This window comes from Ixodes scapularis, unplaced genomic scaffold, assembly GCF_016920785.2.
Source record: "Ixodes scapularis isolate PalLabHiFi unplaced genomic scaffold, ASM1692078v2 PGA_scaffold3__209_contigs__length_174095766, whole genome shotgun sequence".
NCBI classification, from domain to species: Eukaryota; Metazoa; Arthropoda; class Arachnida; order Ixodida; family Ixodidae; genus Ixodes; species Ixodes scapularis.
The window spans coordinates 7614684-7633697 of NW_024609868.1; the positions used below are offsets into that span (position 1 = coordinate 7614684).

The window sequence follows — 19014 nt, forward strand, 5'->3', positions numbered from 1 at the left end:
ACCGGTCGGAGACGCGCTTCATGGCACCATACCTAAAGTAGCTTACACCGTGCCCTGACACCACTGCTCTCTCCCGCGAGGATCAGAGGATGCTCTTGCTCGCTCTGATGGGAGGGATACATTGGGCAGAGAAACAAAGTCAGCTAACCCTTGTGTACTGTCCTTTAAAGGCCCGTTCACACTCTTGCGACCGACTTCGACCGCGAGAGACCAGTCCGGTTTTTAAGCCTTTTGCGACTTCTTAAGACCGGATGCGATGCAGCGGAGCTGGTCTCTCTCGGTCCAACTCAGTCGCAAGAGTGTGAACGGGCCTTTATTCGGAGCTTGGCACTGCGGCGTCACCGCATACTAGCTCCACAAGAAAGCAAACGAACCTGCTCGCCACATGGTTACGGACAGAAGGAAAATGGCGGAGAAGTCCTTCCGTTGTTCCGCTTCTAGCGCGAGCTTTGCAACTCGCTAACATTTCTGCGCATCGTGATCCTCCAGAAAGCACGGTAGAAGGCAACGAGCGCGTTGTTGGGGGCCGGGCTTTCAAGAGAGCGACTACCTGCTGTTCTCACCCTGTCGGTGGGTTCAACGACATAATGGGAACAGGCGCGTTTCTGGACGCCCAGCTTCCAGCAAGCGCCCCCCCCCCCCCCTCCCCCCGCGGTGCATTTCGTGCACGTGCACTCTCGAAGCTCGCGAGGAGTGTCGCCAAAGGTGGAAAGCGATTCTGGACTTTTGAGAGACCTCCCTGCCGTTCGCACCCTCTCAGTAATTATAGGCATCACCTTATGAATCTCTAAAATCTCGCTTTATTGCTGTAAAAGTTGGCGTCTTTCTAAAAGCCACGTGAATACAAAAGAAAAAAAAGGGTATCTTTAGTCGTTCCCTTCAGCGTCGCCCCACGGAACAAAATCATTGTTGTGCAGCGCCGGGTCCCCCCGTGGGTCGGCGGGAACGTTGGCAGGGGGCGTTGACGAGGCAGTGTACTTCCTCAGTTTTGCCTTAAGCAACTCAAACACCTGAAAAAAAAAAAAAAAAGAAGAGAAACTTTGTTGTTCACAATCTACATATCAGAGTTTTAGCTCATTTCGTGCTAATATTGTGCATGGGGCAAAGACGCCGGATTCTGGGCACTAGGCAAGCTATGGTGGCTGACAACGTATCGCTCCTAGAACAAAGAGTTTGTGGCATCAGCCCATAAGAGGGCCGGAGAACTACTTCCGAAGCAAGAATCGGGAACGCATGAAAAGTCACACCCTGGACTTCTTAAGCTCTTAATGACTATACAAGTTTGATTGATCTTCGCCGCTCCTGCAATATGTTTTCCTTTCTTGCAGACGAGCCTTTTTTATCTCACCAAAATGAATGCCACAAGTTCCCAATATGCCACTTTTTAATTTGACAAATATTATGTCTAGGTAATCCTCGGCTCATAGAAAAACAGTTTTTTTTATTTTTTTTAAACCAGGTAATGCTAATTTGTCAAACTTTTGCATTGCATCATCACCGCAAGCGTCATAATCATGCGGAGTTTCATGTTTCTGCAATGCGTTGTTTATTTATGTGGGCCTAAAAAACAACAACAGGGTTTTATGAACACAAAGTAGGGGTGCATTCGAGCTGGTGGAGGTTACTAGATTAACTCAATCCCGAGACTGTAGGAAACACTACACTGTTTGCGTGTGTTCTTGCATCGTTTTTACTTCCTGTAATCTCGGGGTTGAGTTGCGGCAAGCTTTAATTTTCTTTATTGTTCTTGTAGATTCATGACTAAGGTCGGGGACGATGTTTTAATGTCCACTAAAAAAACTGGTATTACAAAAAAAAAAAAAAAAAAAAAAAAACGCATTTCATGTATGAAGAAGTTCTTTAAACTGGCCGGCACAAATATTTAATAAAAAAAAAATAGGCTGGGTTCTACTATCCTAGGCGTGTCTTCCTCTCTAAATTTTTGTCTATAACACGTCGTGACGTACTAACAAGTGTCCATCGAAACGAATATAGAAAGTTAATTGTATATTAGGTATAATAACAGCTGCAGAAATCTGAATAATAATTTCTATGACTATTAAAAAAGAAATATATCAATACCGTTAAAATATTGTAAAACATTGTATCGAACAACGCAGGAAAAGCGTCTACTCTTACTAAAACTACCCACTACTATTCCATTGTAGCAAGTTAGGGAGTTTTAGGATGTTTTCATACTTAAGGTACCACTAAACAATTCGGAAGATGACAGCTTACGTGTGGGAATACGAAAGCATTACAGTCCCTTTGGTTTGCTGGAACGTTTTCAACATGCATTTTATAAAGTTCTTTCTGCTGATTCGGTGTGTGACGCGCGGGAGGCAGCGTGCTCATTTTATACACTGATGATTTGGCGCCACCTCATTGGCTGCGTCGTCACGTGCCCAATGACGCACGCTCTAGGCCTTACCTTTAAGGCCGAACCGCATGTATGCGATTTAGCTAGCAACGATACGAGCGACGGCGACAACGACGAGAGTCAGCGTCGAGAGGCGGAGATTTCTCACTGTCGCCCGTCGCGTCGCTCGATTTTTGGATTTCTAGAAAACGACGCTGATCGCCTCGGGCGGTTGGTTGCTCCTTTCGCTTTTGTGCGATTTGCCTCGTCGCGCGACTGACCGAGCAACAGCGAAGCGAGTCGCCGTCGCTTGTTCCGTCCCTCGCCAAATCGCTCGCATCCCTTTTACTTTAGTCAGCCAGATGGCTACGACGCGACTTATGCAATTATGCACGCGCTAGGCACACCTTTAGTCAACCTGAACCGTGGAGCCGCCGTTGCGTCGGGCAAGCGTGTTCGTCTCGCACCCCGGACGCCCGGGTTTGATTCCCACCCACGGCAAAATGTACCAAGTCTTCTTTTCAAAACCATTCATTTACTTTGCTTACACGAACCTCCCTGAGAAATGTGACGTTAATCAGAGCATTTTTGACGTGTTTTTGCTTTTTGCGTCGTTGGCCATTTTTGGTACCATCATGCCGCCAACGACGTCGGATTTTCACCAATGGGGCATATAATGCTTTCGCATTAATAATATTCTGTTCATACAGCCTGAAGTTAATGGGCTTCTTGTGTCTCAGCTGGAGACGAGAAATGTGGCCAGTGCAGTACAACCGCTAGCCTGGGGTCTTTAACGTGCACCATTCAGTATCAATACTTGACCGCACGTCGGTACGATGCTCATCTACATCGAGACGGACAGTGGTGTGGATTCAGCCTAGAATGCGTGGGCTATGACCTGCGTGCTGCAACGCGAGCTTTCCCTGCACGTGCCCCGAGATGGTGAGACCACTCGGCCATCGATTCCTCTTCGCACTCTGAAACTATACGCTTCAAAGTGCTCTAGCCCACTCCGAATCGTAGTTTATGTAGGGGCCCTACCGTCACCAGCTCGTCTGCGTCTTATCTTGATGTACCAATGAGCGCTCGTTTATTGTCTATCAGTTTAAAATTTAAGGACTTCCAAACTGAAATGCCCGAGATGTAGTTTTTATGCGGAGATGCCATCGAAGCCAGCTTTTTAAATCAAGTTCTAGGATGTAGCACCGTGTCTGTAGCGGATTAAAGTCTAAAGAAGCCTCTAGCCCCCGAACACGTTCTCTGTAACTGCATACGACCTTCAAGCCTAATGAGTTGACCCAGCCGTGAATAAGGACTACTTAAATTTAGAAAGAATACAAAATACCTCGATGTTTTCGGCCGCGATGTCGTTGTACTCGCAGGGGTCCTTAGACAGGTCGAACAGGCACGGTTTTACAATTGGTTTGCAGGCTTTGGTCGGATCTTTTTCCCCACATTTCACGGAAGTCGCGTAGGTGACCGGATCCTGGCCACAAGTGACGACGAAACCAGAGTGCTTCATCACGCGGTAGACAACGGACGCTTCGCACCCCTCGCGAGCATCTTTCTGGGTTCGGGTAACGTTCCCCATAAAAGGATACCAATCGTCATAGTGGCCGCCTTGATCGTCCCCCTGCATAAGTTTGAAGGGATATACAATTATGGCCGAAACATTTTCTATAGGATCAATGTTGAGCACGATCTCCGTTCTTGGGAGCTTTTCCCGGTGCCTCAGAGTATCCAGCTGGCTGATTCCATCGATTTCGCCAAGGTTAGATGGATCACCACCTGCGGCGGAGTAAAGAAATATGTTATTTGTTATTGTCAGTGAATTTATAAAGAAAATAAAATGAATGGTACTCCTTAGAAGAAGAGCTGGTGACCGACATCTTAAGAAACAGCTCAGAGCCTTTTATTATCGCTCCACAGTAAACCAGACTGCGGCATCAGGCAATAGGAACGCCGAAATTATGAATCCAGAAGTAAAAAGCATGATCATTAAAAAGCCTCACGTATCTTAAGCTGTCAGCTACTACCGTAGGCCTCAAAACGTTGGTTCTTTGAAAACTTAGGCTTGAACGGATGTCCTTTAGTAATTGTTGCTCCAACAAGACCTGGGCCTGCTTGCCAGGACAGCCTCAGCCGAGATTGGGTGAAAGAAAGCACTCCAAAAGCTGGGGCGCGCGAGCGTCTTGGTTTGAGGTCCTTTCAGATAGTGCGCTGGCTTTGGCAGTGCTTCTTCCCCCCAGTCTCAGCTGAGACGTTGCTGAGCTGACAGGGCTCAGCTGAGCTGACAGGGCCGGCTTTCTAGAAGCCGGCCCTGTTTCTTTTAGATGTTCACGAGAGCTTGTCTGCGACGCGAATTAGTTTGGAGGCGATTGGGCGGGGACGTGGTAAATACCACAGGCTCATCCCTGCCGTTTGCACCTTTTCAGTGACTATAAAGTGTCTTCACGTTACGTCAATCCACCATTTTGTTGTAAGTGAGCGAGGATTTTTTTTTAATCGCAAGAGGAATAAAAAACGAAAAAGAAAGAAAGAAGAGGTGCGATGAAACTTCTTAAGCTTTTGTGCACTGGTGACTTGAGCGTGTCATGTAACTCCACAAAAATATTCTCCTTTAGAACGTGCCAGAAACCCATGACAAGAAAATGGCGGATGAAATTACGCGAGTGAAAACGCCCCATAGCAGAGAAAGAGGGCGCATATGGACGAAGCTCGTAAGAAGAGCTTCAATGGTGCTGAGCGCCCGGAAATTTCGGAATAGACTTGTTTAAAAACTCGAAGCGGCTCATAGCGGCGTGATGCCACGTTATGCATTGTGGGAATCAGTGGGAAGCCAACTCCATACGCACTCCGTTCCTGGACCACAGGCTCCCAGAATGCAACGCGCGCGGGGACGGATTTATGGAAGCAGTCTTGATAAAACTGCGTTTTGGAAATGCAGACGAAGAACTCGATGCAAAAAGTGTTGAAACCGGATCACTCACCCGCTAACTCATAAAAGGTGGGAAGCCAGTCGGAGACGTGGAATAGGCTTTCGACGACGGCCCCCCGATGTTCAGAAAATAACGGGCTCCACACAACCGCAGGCACTCGGACGCCACCCTCCCATGCCGTGCCCTTCTGGCCCCGGAAAGGCCATCCCGAGCCAAAACTGGAAAATTGGGTCGTAATCCCCGCGCCGTTGTCCGTGGTGAGCACGACGATAGTTTCGTTTAATATCCCTCGACGACCGAGAGCTTCGAAGACGGCGCCAACCGACTCGTCCAAGACGGACAGCATCCCTATAAACAAAGAGAGAGAGAGAGAGAGAGAGAGAGAGAGAGAGAGAGAGAGATAGAGATAGAGATAGAGAGATAGAGAGAGAGAGATAGAGAGAGAGAGAGAGAAAAAAAAACAATATTTACGAGTCACTTGGCGCAATCTGAATGACCATTTTCAAGACAATTCAGTTCATTTATGCGCGAGTTTTAATGTAGAGCCATACTACAGCTAGCAAACCGCTGCGTGCTTAATTATAGTTATCGAGAGTTTCAGCAACACAGGGCGTACTGTAGATCCAATCATCGCGTCTCAACCAGGGATATTGGGGCCTTAGCCGATAAGAACACAGACGAGCGATTCACTTAGCAAGACATTGTCAATTTTGTGTTCGAGAAAACAATTCAATATCATTGCTATGGCCTCGAAACGCATCGTCCGTGCAATATACGAATTTTAGATGCCGATCTGCATGAGTGAATTGCAAGCTGCTCCAATCGCATCCTAGCGCGAACGGTGCTTTCGTTGACAACATTGAAGTTCTCACGTCACAACGCAAAGCGAGCATTTTCGTCTCGCCATTTTCCCCAGAGTGAATACCGCAGTGTGCTTCATTTTTGTTGTTGTGCTCGACTTTTTTCGTGGATGGGCAATGTTGTTGTTGCACGGTTAGGTGACACAACTACCGGGCAGCACCTGCGATCTGCGAGACCAGAGCTGTGTATAGAGAGAGTTTGGTCAATGGGAGGCGCGGGCAGAGCCAGGGCGTGCACCAGACGCAGAAAGTGGGCTTGGCATGCCCTCTTGGCCAACTGGAAGCTGAAAAGAATCCCCTAGCGGTGGTAGCGAGAAACTGTTTTAATCGAAGGTATATGTTGGCATATGGTTTTAATAAGCGCGTAGGAGTGAAGTGTAGTAACCCTTCGTGGTTGAAAATAAGGTGCACGTGATGTTTCGATCATGATCATGCAGAAAGATATAAGAAGCGAATGCAGCCGCTAAACTTTGTTTTGCTCGGACAGAGTGTGACCGCTCGGACGGCAGATTCACGACCCTCGGTGCTTGGCGTACGGATTACGTCCATCGTTTCGCTAGTCGCATTCTTCCAGCATGATTTTGGATGACCGTAATTGAAACATCACGTGCACCATATTTTCAGTCACCGAGAGTTACTCCAGTGCACTTATCAGGTTTGTTTCTCGCGACCACCGCCAGGGTATTATTTCCGGCGTCTGGTTGGCCACATTTGAATTCGTGAAGACGCCCAGGAACACGCTAAGACCCGCTGTCGGCCAATGACGCCTCCTGATTTGTCTTCTACATATATACTACCCAACGAATGGCCAAACTCTCTACATATCCGGCTCCGCGTGAGACGTGCAGCGACGAGCAAAATGGATCGTTACCGTGAGTAGGGAGCACTAAGTTCCCGTCAAAGTCAAGATCCCGCTTCTGCAGAAATCCTTTAACGGAAGAGATGCTACGACCGAGCTGTGCTCTAAGCGGACAAAAGGCTCGTAAGCTGGGGTGTGATGCTGTGCCAACATTCAACTACGTCCCCCCACTCCCCACCCGAGTGGGATCAATCGGTTTGATTATGCAGTGATACCGAAACCAACAGCTAAGCAATCCTGAAACAATGCCAAAAGTTAGCACGCGTGCACCCAGATTCTTTTTGACCAACGTGTGGAAAGAAAGCGTTGCTTACGATTCACCAAACTCGTCCGAGTCAAGTGGCGATATAAAAATGTTACATGCATTTTGAACGATTCGCCGTTTGCGTGGCCATCGCCTCCGAGGGAACAACCCGCAGTGGATCCGCCGATATGTGGTCCCGGCCAGATGCCGCTTCGTGGACCCAGAATCCGCTTCAGAAAATAAATGTGCATCATCCTCTTTGCAAGCGCTCCTTGTCCGATCTGTGGCCGTCGCAGTTGCGTATGCGCGGAACGGCATACGTTTGCTCGAAACTAACGGCTGTTTTCAAGTAATATCCTGCTAAAAGGTGCGACTTTTTGCACACGCTTGGGAACTGCATTAAAAGAAACGAATTTCGGAAGAGTACAGGCTAGGAGAGTATATAATTCGAAACAAAATACAAGACATCCATCAACCAACGCTTGTTATCCTTACCATCCGACGATCCTTTGCGTTATATGACGCCACGCTGCAGCTACAGATGTCAGCCGTTGACATTGGCGAAATTGGGGGTGCAGTTTTGCACACACGCGAAGGAAAGGTTTAATTAATATTTGGACATCAAATATTAAAATAAGAATGACGCATTTGCATATGGATGCTCCCTCGGCGTAACGACCACAAAATCTTAAGTATTTCCGGTTTTGACCGGGCAGTCCCTTTAAGCTGCCCAACCAAAAAGCCAATTTCCTCAGTAAAAAGAAGCCAACTTTACTAGATTACATCAGTTGTGGAACTCCCGCTAGGGCTCGCGACCCTTGTCGCGAACAGCAAAGTGAAGATAGACAAACCAATTACTTCCGTACAATTCTCCTTATACTTTTTTTTCTCAATTGATAAAGTACAGGAGTCAATAGAAAAGCGCCTTGCAGGAAATCCAGAATGAGATTAAAACGCACCAGCGTACAAGGTTCTGCTCGGATGTCCGATGTCCATGTATGGGTCCGTGTACTTGGTGGGGGCCTTCAGCGGCTCTGGTTGGTTCCCGGAGTGCACCGCAAGATGCGCTATATACAAAAATAAGGGCTGCAAAAAGCGGTTCAAGCAATGCTTAGAGAACGGACCAGGACCAGTGGTAAAACAAGTTTTGAACTATGGACTTCAGAACAGGAGGGCTATAACGCGGACCAATAAAAGGCTTAAACCTTAAACTTACGATGAAGCCTGTTAGCAGAAGAACACAATTACAAATTCTTGGTTTTAAAATAAACTTGGCTAACAAAAAAAAAAAAAGTACAACAACAAGAAACAATACGACGTGAGGAGGTGACATGATGCTTCAGGGCACCACAACTTTGCGTTTTGCCGTGCACCTTGAATGTGTTTTGCTCCGCATCGACTTAGTTCGAACAGGCGATCGCTTGTTTTTTTCTTTTCTATCTTTTTCTTTTTTCTTAAAATTAAAGAGTTGTCATCAAAAACTACCAGTGTGGTGCAACGTGCTCAGTCGGGGTGATAACTACAGCGGTACAACTTGATGCCCGCCAATACCTTTCAGAGTAAAATGCAAAAAATGCTCCAAGTGCGTGTTCGTGTTAACATTGTCGTGCAGTTTACATTTCATACGAAACCCGTTGTTATCGGCAGAGGGTCACTTGCTATATTTATAGTCGGTGGCAGTCTCAGCATCTATAACAAGCTCCGCCTCCAGCACGTGCTCGCTGCCTCCCGCCAGGCTTCGGCTGAGCGTGCGCTAAGTGTTGTTAAAAACAGAAAGCTTGAGATAGAGGCGGGGTATCTACTGCAATATTATACTGAGGTGTGAATACTTCTTAAGCCACTTTGTTTTGAGTCAATGAAGATCTCGTCATTCGCGGAGTTTGTGTTTATGACCAGTGATCGGCTTTACGCTTCCTCTTCGGAGAAGTTAATGTGCGGAGAGTTTCTATGGAGACTGACTGCAGTATTAAGGTGCCCACTATTTCTGCTTTTTGCGGCTCTATAAAACAAAAGTTGTTACGTGCAAACAATTACCAAATTGCAAAAAAGAGAAAAAGAAAAACCACGTAGGTAAGTTGGAAGTGCTACTCCACCTTTTCATTCGGGTGATCCTTTATAATTTTGAGGGCTTCCTCCGTCATCACGTGGGTATAGTATCTCCCGTCGTCTTCTTTGCTTTTCTGCATATCTCTCCGAAAATCGTGCCCCGAGATAGACCATGTCTGTTGAAAAAAGTAATATGCTTAATAACAACGGAACTTACGATTCTTCAATGGCGTCTGTCTATTCAGATACTAAATCCGGGGTCACATCTGCTCATACATAGAGACAGCCCGCAAATTCGAGCCCCCGCAATATCCGTGGTTCGAATGCCGCGTGCCAAGTTTCACCTTGAACGAATTGTCACGGGGCGTTCGAAGCACAGACCTCGCGGTGACTCGCGTTCGAATCTTTATGCAGACTGTCTTTTGTATAATGTATAGACCTTTTCCACAAGGGCGCCGCCATCTTGAATTGTCGTCACTTCCAGTATGGGCGATAACATTACTTTGCCGTTGGCACGCCAATAGAAGACATTTAGAATATAAGCCTAGCCGTCACACATTCTCGTTTTGGCTCCCCTCTATTTTTTTTTTATTGATAACAGGTTGAAACGTTTTACTATTTTGTCGTCGCCCATACTGGAAGTGACGAAAATTCAAGATGGCGGCGCCCTTATGGAAAATGTCTGAAAGCAGTGTGACCCCGGTTTAACAGAATTCCCCGCCCGGAACTATATTTTAAGTATGCACTGTGAATGGACAAATATACACGAGCGTTGGACGAGAATCTAGGCAGACATCGAAAGTTAGTGATACAACATTACTTAGAAATGAATCGGTTGTACCAGAGGTTACGTACCTGCCATGAGAAATCCATGATATGACTGTAATAATCAGAAAATCCCTCCCAAGAGCCGACGTGGCTTTGAAAACCTCGCATTGTTGGGGTATACTCCTCCTTATAGTAACCCAGATGCCACTGAAAAATATAAAATTTTAAACATAGGCTCTGATGAAAAGGACAGATGGTTTGCTAAGTCATTACACCAACCTTTCCTAGCATCCGGCTGACGTATCCGAAGTCTCCGAGCCATTGCGGAAGAAGTTTGTAATGCAGAGGGAGTCCTCGGGGTTCAGTTGTTAAAATGACGCTGTGCTGCATTCCTAGACAAGAAGAGTACGCAGTGCAAGGTTTGAATCCTTGGCATATCACTCGTTTGTTTAATAAAAATGCGGCACTAAACCTATACGTGTGAGAAGAATGCTATGTGAAGAAAGGTGGAAGTACAGCAACTTCCTTTTTTATGTGTTTAATTTGCCTGGTTACCAATATAGGGTTACATGTCTCCACTCCGTGTTGCATGGCAAGTAATAAATAAAAACTAGATATTTGTAGATTGACGAGCTGTATATTTACAAGCATACACCGGGTCACTGTTAAATATGCATGAAACTCGTCAAGCGTTCATTCAATGAAAAGCGTCGGACTCGCAAAAACTACAACATGACCTCGACTCCATATGTAGATGGTGCAAACTCTGGTCAATGGAGCTTAACATTAACAAACGTAAAATCATGCGCATAGCCCGCAAAGTCAAATTTACTACCGCTTATAACATTCACAACACACCCCTGGAACTTGTGACCTCCTACAAGTACCTAGGTGTGATCTTAAGTGACGACCTTTCCTGGAAACTTCATATTAACTATGTGATTAACAACGCTAACCGAATGCTTGGCTTTCTCAAACGTAACTTTCCTTTAGGTCCATCGTCATTAAAACTGACTTTTTATAAAACACTAGTTAGGCCTAAGCTCGAATATGCAGCTTCCATCTGGGATCCCTCAACCATCTACCTCATCAGCTCACTTGAAGGTGTTCAGAACAGAGCTACACGTTTTATACTGGCCAACTATAACCGCACCGCAAGCGTAACGTCCATGAAAAGCTCATTATTACTTCCAACCCTCGCACATCGTCGCATGGTTTTTCGAATCTCCCTTTTTCATAAAACCTATCACCATGTTCCTTACCTCAAAGCCTAAATGATAATCCCCCCATACTTTGTTTCAGCACGCCTTGATCATCGTCAAAAAGTTGGTGTACCATTTTGTCACTCTAACGTTTATTACGCTTCTTTTATCCCAAGAACTTCTAACGATTGGAACCGATTACCTGCATCTCTAACATCAATGACTGACCACGCTCTTTTTTGTACTTCTATTGCCAACCTCATGTTCCATATTGTTTGAGTTGTTTGAGTTTTTTGTTCATTGTTCCTTGTGTATTCTTATTGCTATTATTCCCCACTCCCCTTTGTAATGCCTTTGTGCCCTGAGGGTAAAATAAATAAATAAATAAATAAATAAATTCATATTTTCAGATATGCGGGGCTGTCCTCTGCCGATCGCACAATGACAACATGGAAATGGCACGTGTAAAATATTGTATTTGGAGCTTCAATTATATACGTAGTAGTAGTGTCTATAGAGTTTCCCTCACAATATGAGCGAGGTTTAAACACGCATCCATTGTCTGTTAAAATTGCCCAAGACGTACTTCGCATCGCTCTCACAAAGATGGCGCCTAACCCAGATTAAGGGCTTAAGGCTGGACGCAAAATTAGCGAGAAAATCAAATTATAGGGGGCGGTTTGTCCAGCTTGTTTTCCACAGAGCTGGATGTTTACCCACAATGTATGTGGACCGAATTTGGTACGCAATCTTCGTCGATCGAGCGCGGCGCACCGATGGAGCACCAGTGCTATGTCAGCGTCGAACTACGTCAGTCAAGCGCTGTGTCAGAAACACAAGCAAATAATGCATGTTGTTGTCCCCATGGGCTTAGTTTTTAACTTTTCCGTTACGGGTGCGACAATTAAATCTCCTACCCAATGTTTTTTCCTCCCCTTTTTCTCGAGTGTTTTTGCAAACGAACTGTTTGAGAGCTATGTGCTCTTAATCCCGTGACTTGCACGGTAGGAAATAAACATTTTTGTTTTTAAGTTCTGACCTGTGTTCATGGGATAGCAGCCAGTGAGGAAGGCAGAGCGCGAAGGCGTGCACAGCGGTTGCGTGTAATAACGATTCAGGCGAATTCCGTTCCATGCCAGGGCGTCTATGTTCGGTGTCAGAATCTGGGGACTGCCGTGGTAACTGACGTCGTTCCATCCCTGTATAAAAAGAAAAAGAAACGAATGACACCACGGCGAAAACGAGAGCAATGAATATTGCATACACACTCGTTCTTGGTAAACAAGCGTGTGGTGGCGTGAAAACTGTGGCCACTGGACCAAAGCCACCTAGAATACCAAGACCTGTCAGCATCCTTCATGGAGCGTCGTCATAGATGGTGCCAACTCGGTTCTCAGAAATTGAACACGAGTCGGATGCCGAGCGTTCTTCGACGCGTTGATTGGACGCGAGAAACAGTCGAACGCTGAAGCGGCACTCGCCTCCAATCCGCCCCTTTGCTCGGTCTCACTGTGATGACGTCAGAATGCTGACGTCAGCACAGGCTTCGGTTATTCGAAGCGGTGTTGACTGGACACGCGCGCATAAGACAATTTCCGTTTTACGCAAAATACCGGTTCACACATTCGCGCTTCAGTGTAATCGAATGCGGTTCGTTCACGCGTGTAACCGCATTACACATTCGCACGCTGACTCCGTCTATCGAGTAGCTGCGGAACGGGCGTATATTCGCGCCTATTAGCGCTAGTCTTTCATTACACCCGGCAATAATCGCGAAGTTGACAATGCAGCATGCAAGTTTTGAACGCCCTGTGATAGCACAGCAATCAATATCAGCCTTAGATTTACATTACGGCAGTATCACGATTTGCGCAGAAGTGTGCGACAGATAAAATGCTTTGTGTTATTCACGAGGAGTTCGAAATGCCAGTCTCGATTTGTCAGAGTGGCGAAGCCTCGGCGAATGCCAAAGAAGAATACAAGAGGATGTTAGAATGTACATCTAGAGACAATGAGTTTGGGAAAGAGCATGAAATAGTAATAGCAGGAGTTTTCAATGCTCACATAGATGTCCTAGATAAATAAATGGATTCGGCAGGAGGCATGCTATTGGACATGTGCGAGAGACATGATTTGGTTTTATACAATAGTAGCGAGAACTGCGACGGCATTATATCATGGGAATCGGGCAGATCACAATCTACTAAGATTATACTTCAATGCCACACATGATTTACAGCAAACTACAGGTGATTAAAATAGACGAAGAGGGCACCGAGGGCTTGGGTAATGACCATAAACGTATGAAGTTTAAACTTTACAAGACAGTCGAATTCAGAAATGGGGCAAGATAAAAAGTTCCTTGCTTTTTAAGCAGAAAACAATTGGAAGTAGTGACTGTGCAAATAAAGCAAGTAAATTTTCTAGACACGCAAAAGGAATTTAATTACACGAGTCTAACTAGGTTACCTGAGCGAGAGCTAGCTAAAGTGCGAAGGAAACAAAGGAAAGAGAGGACACAAACCCAAGAACTGGTAGGATAGCAAAGTAATGGCAGCAATAGGGAAACGTCGAGAGGCTTCTAGAGAACACAGGAATTCGAAGCGTAGGTGTGAGTCTGAGGCTGAAGTGAAAATAAAATGGGACGAATTTCTAAGGCTTGGGAAGGAGGAGTCTTGTTTCATGAATGAAAAAAAGTCACGAGAAAGGGAGGGCAAACAAAAAGAATAGAAAGGCAGCGAAAATATTTGGAAGTACCTTAACTCACTAAGTAACAAAACAAAGCTGAAGCAGCTCTACATCGCTGCACCACAATGTAACGAATTGAAAAGGGAGGAAGCGATGCGACAAATAACAACGGTGATAGCAGAAAAATTCAACGAGCACACATTCATAGGTGGTATTGGAGCAGAGGAGGAAGACAATTAACTTGAAGCTATAAGACAAGCGTAATAGAAAAGGGCGGAGCATAAAGTTCCCAGCGGTACATCAACAGGCCCAAATGGCATTCTGATTATGTTATTAAAAATATAAAGCACAAAACCTAATGCATCATTAAGGGAGGCAGTGAGCAAATATCTATTGAATGGAGACGTCCCAGAAGAATGGAATCTAAAGTCAATTGACTTTAATAAACAAAAATAGGCAATTACCGTCCCACAACGGTTACTTCGGTTGTTTATAAAATAGTAATGCAGGGTATAATGGACAATTTGCAGAGGTGGCTACAGAACGAGAATGTGCTGGGAGAACTACAAACTTGGATTCCGCAAACAGAGGGGGTTGGAGCATAATTTTTTTCAACTCAATATACTGAGGTATCAGAGAAGAGGTAGGTCAATCTGGATAACTTTTTTGGATACAAAAGGGGCATACCACAATGTAGTTCAAGTGAGCCTGTGGGACAAAATGAACAGCTTAAAGAAAGAGAAGGGAATACTGGAGCTCCTTAAAAATGTTCATAGGTAACAAGGTAACAGTAATATGGGAAGGAAGTGCAACGGAACCAATTGAGATAAAGAGGGGTTTAAGACAAGGATGTCGTTTATCACCGTTACAATTCATGGTGCATTTACAAGGACTAGAGAAAAAGCTGGAGAAGAGTGGTCGTGGTTTGACCTGTCCTACCTCAGGGGAAGCCAAAATATTAAACAGGCATTAACATCTCATATATGCGAATGATAGTGCTAATGGGTGATAACAGTGCGGATCTACAGGAGCTAATAAATATATGTGGTACCAAATGACAGAGGCTAGGTTTAGATTTTAGTAACAGCAGTCATGATTTTTAATGATGACGAGAAGGAAGAACTTAAGAGTTCGTGGTTCAGAGGGTAGATAAATATACGTACATGCGGGTATGGATTCATGACAGTGTGGATAATCTCAGTGAGCATGAAAAATATGTAACTAGCAAGGACAAGATAGCTGTAATGAAGAATAGAGCTTTGTCGAATTATAACAGGTATGAGATGGTAAGGGAAATCTGGAAGAGAGTTATGGTGAATAGTTTAACTTTTGGCAATGCAGTCCTCTGTATCAAGTCTAATATCCAAGCAAGATTAGAAGTAAAGTAATGCAGTGTGGGCAGATTGACGTTGGGAGCGCATGGTAAAACACCGAATCAGGGGGGACAAAATGATAAGGGACGGTCATCATTTAAAGGCAGGGAAGCTAGTATTAATATAGAATTTGAAGAGACTAAGGGACATGGAGGAGGGTATGGAGCGTTTTTGGCTATTTTTATATGAAAGGCGGGGACAGAAAGAGGAGAAAGCATATAAGAACAGCCAGGTCGAAATATTTGGGCAATAACGGTACAGGTCAGGGAATGACAGCTAAGAAGAGAGTTCAAGCAGCGGAGAGTGAAATATGAGAAGCGGGAATGCAGACTACATTAACTCTGGAGATTTATAGAAAAATGTAAGAAATGTAAAACGAATATTTCTGAGGGAAGTATATAACAATTCCAGAAGAAGCTCGTTGCTCGAGACCAGGACCGGGACGTTACAAAATAGGGTGTACAAAGAAAAATATCAGGACATAGATACGGTGCGTGGGGCGTGTGAGAAAGAAAAGGAAACGGCTGAACACTTAATACTTTACTGTACATGACTTCACCCTGCGGTTGCTCAAGTCGATACTAATTTAGTGGATGCTTCGGGCTTTCAAGGCAGCGACGGTGAATTACTCTGGGAATTGAGCATAGTTGTAACCCGAGACTGGGGATACGGACAAGGGACAAAACACAGAACGACAGGGACGAGACTTCGTCCCTGTCGTTCTGTGTTTTGTCCCTTGTCCGTATCCCCAGTCTCGGGTTACAACTATGCTCAATTTACACCAGCTAGCCTGCACCCTCACCATTGCTTCATTACTCTGGGAAAGCGGAGATCAGCAAGCACAGGTCATCCGACTGGTGGCATAGATCGAGATAAAAACGATGTTTTGTGGAGAGTGGTAGATAAAGGCTTGTGCTTAGCAGCGATATGAAGTCCTCTTGCCCTTCTTTATCGATTACGTATTTAATCGGAGATTAGACAATTTCAGTTAGAAGCTTTGGCTGGGTGGTACAAGCCGCCACTTGATTTCAAGGGTTCAGCCATAGACATCCATCCAGCTGTCGCCTTGTCGTTCACGCTTTAAAGCATAAAATGCTCTTTATCGCTACTCCCCCCCCCCCCCCCCCCCCCCACCCCAATCCCAAACTTTTGTCCGCCGGTGCGTGCCTTTTGCGCTAAATTTAGCGGGGAAAACGGTGTCACGCGACGTCACCTGACCTAATAACCTTGAGAAAAGTAACAGCGCGCGACCGATACGTAAACTTAGTTTCACCACTAAATTTTGCGGGAAAATGCACGTCTTGTGGCCAAAAAATCAATTTAGTTCGTTGCTAAATTTAGGGAAGAAAAGTTACACCTTTTGACCTACCCACCAATCCAGTTTCCCAGGTAAATTTAGCGGGGAAAATCGACGTCACGTTACCTGACGTCATGTGGCCTTTACAACCATCAACTTTCCCCGCTAAATTTAGCGAGAAAATATACGTCACATGACACCGATTCCCTCACCACGTCCCTGTAATGCATTTCATTCATTACAGCACTCTAAAATTAAGGGTCGCTGTCAATTGTTTCTGGGATTGGAATGCGGGATTGTAAATGGTCGGAACGGTTACATGGCTGCCCAATGGATGACCAGTGTGCCAGTGCATTAGGCCGCTACACGGGAGTGCGACTCACACGAACACACTCAAATGTAAGCGAAGCTGAACATGCAACCGCTATAGGGAGTATTCACTGGTGGCCATAGCTGTGTGCGCGAATGCTGAGCGCGTGCTGACGCGCGAGGTTCCACAGTTCTTCTGGAACGCGCATTTCGCACCATCAAGAATGCCGGTCTTAGCAGCCTATTGATGTGAGCTCGTTCTGAGCATGCGCTCTAAACAGCACCCACAAATATGGCGTCCAGTGAATACTCCCTATACTCAATTCACCCTTAAGCTGAGACTGCAGCCAAAGTTACAAGCGCGAGCTAGCCCGCGCTCCTGTCTTTGAGACATGCATTCTAGCTCGAACAGTCGTTCTGCAGAAGAACGCCCCAAAGCAGCGACCTCGAGCTTTCGTGCTTGTGGCATTGGGTGCAGGCTCAGGTTAAGGGTGAACGGAGTATAGAGCCCTTTTATGGCAAACGCCACCAGATGGTGCTCCTGTCTTTGACGTCCCAGAGAACTTCCGGTTTATAAAAAGAATGAACAACGAGTTGCCATGGCAACGCGGCGATCTTAACACAGCTGCTTGAAATGTAGATGAAACGTTTAACGAGCAATTCTCCAGGTGAACGCCAAAAGGACGAAGGAGTGCGAGATCTGTTAAAATGTTTCAAGTATTCTTGTAAACCAACTTGCCTCCTTCAAGATGTAATATTGCACAGCCGAAGGCCCTCGTTAAATCTCGAACGTTGTTGTCCATGTAGAAAATGTGCTTTCTAGTACTGGTGACATAAGCAAGCTCAACAGGCTTGCAAAGACTGTGCGACCGGAAGTTGCTTGGGACGCAAGCGGCAGTTAATGTTTGTAAAGAGCAAAGGGGTCTATATCATTCTGCCATTAAATTACTCTTTCACTGTACGAGCGCTCTTGCTCGGCAGTTCCGTCCAAAGGGCGGAGCTCGCTCCTGTAGCTTCCACTACGCTCTGTATTAACATGACACAGGCGCGGGCCAAAAAACCTACAATTTTCGCGCTCGAAACGACGAAACACCATCTCTGTGAAGCGACGTCAAAGATTTGAGTTCATGTATATAGACAGAAAGGAAATGTTAGCTACTGCCCTTACGCTCCTGAAAATTAGCTTCCTGAACTATAAAAATAAATTACCAAAAACCTACGCTTCGCCAAATGTATCTGCCCCGCCCAAACAATGGAAGCGCTAGTAATTCGAACCAGATGCTGAAATTTCAGCAAAACCCGCTGTTTCATTCAAAAGTTGTGTTATTTCTTCTAAATATCCAAAGGCAAAAGGACGGTCGACATCTGCAGCTCTCTAATACAAGAAATTCTATGGTATGTACCAGTTACTGAAAACGGGCAAAAACTGAACCCAATTTGTCATTTAGAAAATCGCATAACTTTGGAATAAACTTCGGCATCTGCCTCGTACAGCTAGAGTCACATTGGGCGGACAATGAGCGTTGGCCGATGCGTATTTTATTTTTGCGGTGACAAAAAAAAAAAAAATGTAAATTTTGTTTGGGACACGCTGTATACTGAAAAAGATATCGCTTACCAGGTCGTCTGCCAGGATGAACACAATGTGGGGTTGCTTGCGGCGATCATCTGCTCTGGTCACCTTCGCGGCAGCAAGGAGGAATAGAACGATGGCCACGGCCGCCATGCCACGGACAACAGCAAATGCGGCGACGCTGACCAACCTTCTCTCGGACGCCGCTCTCGAAGTTTGACGGGCACTGCGGGAAGACTGTCACCTCAACAGCTTCCGTGGACAGCTTCGACCAACACGTTGGCCTAGTTTCCCATTTTCACGCCACGTGTCGCATCAACATTAATCGAGATACGAATGCAGCTGCTTACCGATATCTTAGCCTCCCCTCTTTTACATCCTTTCCGCCTCCCATCCTTTCACGGTTTTACTCCGGCCGCCGTTCACTGCGAGAAAATGCTGCATCACGCGTCACAGGCAGACAAACCGCAGAAAGGGAGAGGGGGGGGGATGTTCGC

At 45.7% G+C, this 19014-nt stretch overlaps 1 protein-coding gene across 1 annotated transcript; it reads right to left on the reverse strand.

Annotated features, from left to right (window-relative positions):
* Positions 1–866: 866 nt before the first annotated feature.
* Positions 867–18670, reverse strand: LOC8031745 (arylsulfatase B-like). Its single transcript, XM_029982584.2, has 9 exons — positions 18563–18670; positions 12317–12476; positions 10355–10467; positions 10163–10282; positions 9355–9483; positions 8221–8347; positions 5350–5646; positions 3705–4147; positions 867–1010 (listed from the first exon to the last, which is right to left on the reverse strand). The coding sequence occupies exons 1-9, from the start codon at positions 18668–18670 to the stop codon at positions 867–869; spliced, it is 1641 nt and encodes a 546-aa protein (XP_029838444.2).
* Between the last annotated feature and the right edge of the window lie 344 nt (positions 18671–19014).

Coding starts and splice junctions, on each gene's coding strand:
- LOC8031745 (XM_029982584.2), bottom strand. CDS start 18,670: ATGGCGGCCGTGGCCATCGTTCTATTCCTCCTTGCTGCCGCGAAGGTG. Junction 5,647..8,220: donor GAGCAGAACCTTGTACGCTG/GTGCGTTTTAAT, acceptor CTTTGTTTATAG/GGATGCTGTCCGTCTTGGAC. Junction 4,148..5,349: donor CACCTTTTATGAGTTAGCGG/GTGAGTGATCCG, acceptor ACTCCGCCGCAG/GTGGTGATCCATCTAACCTT.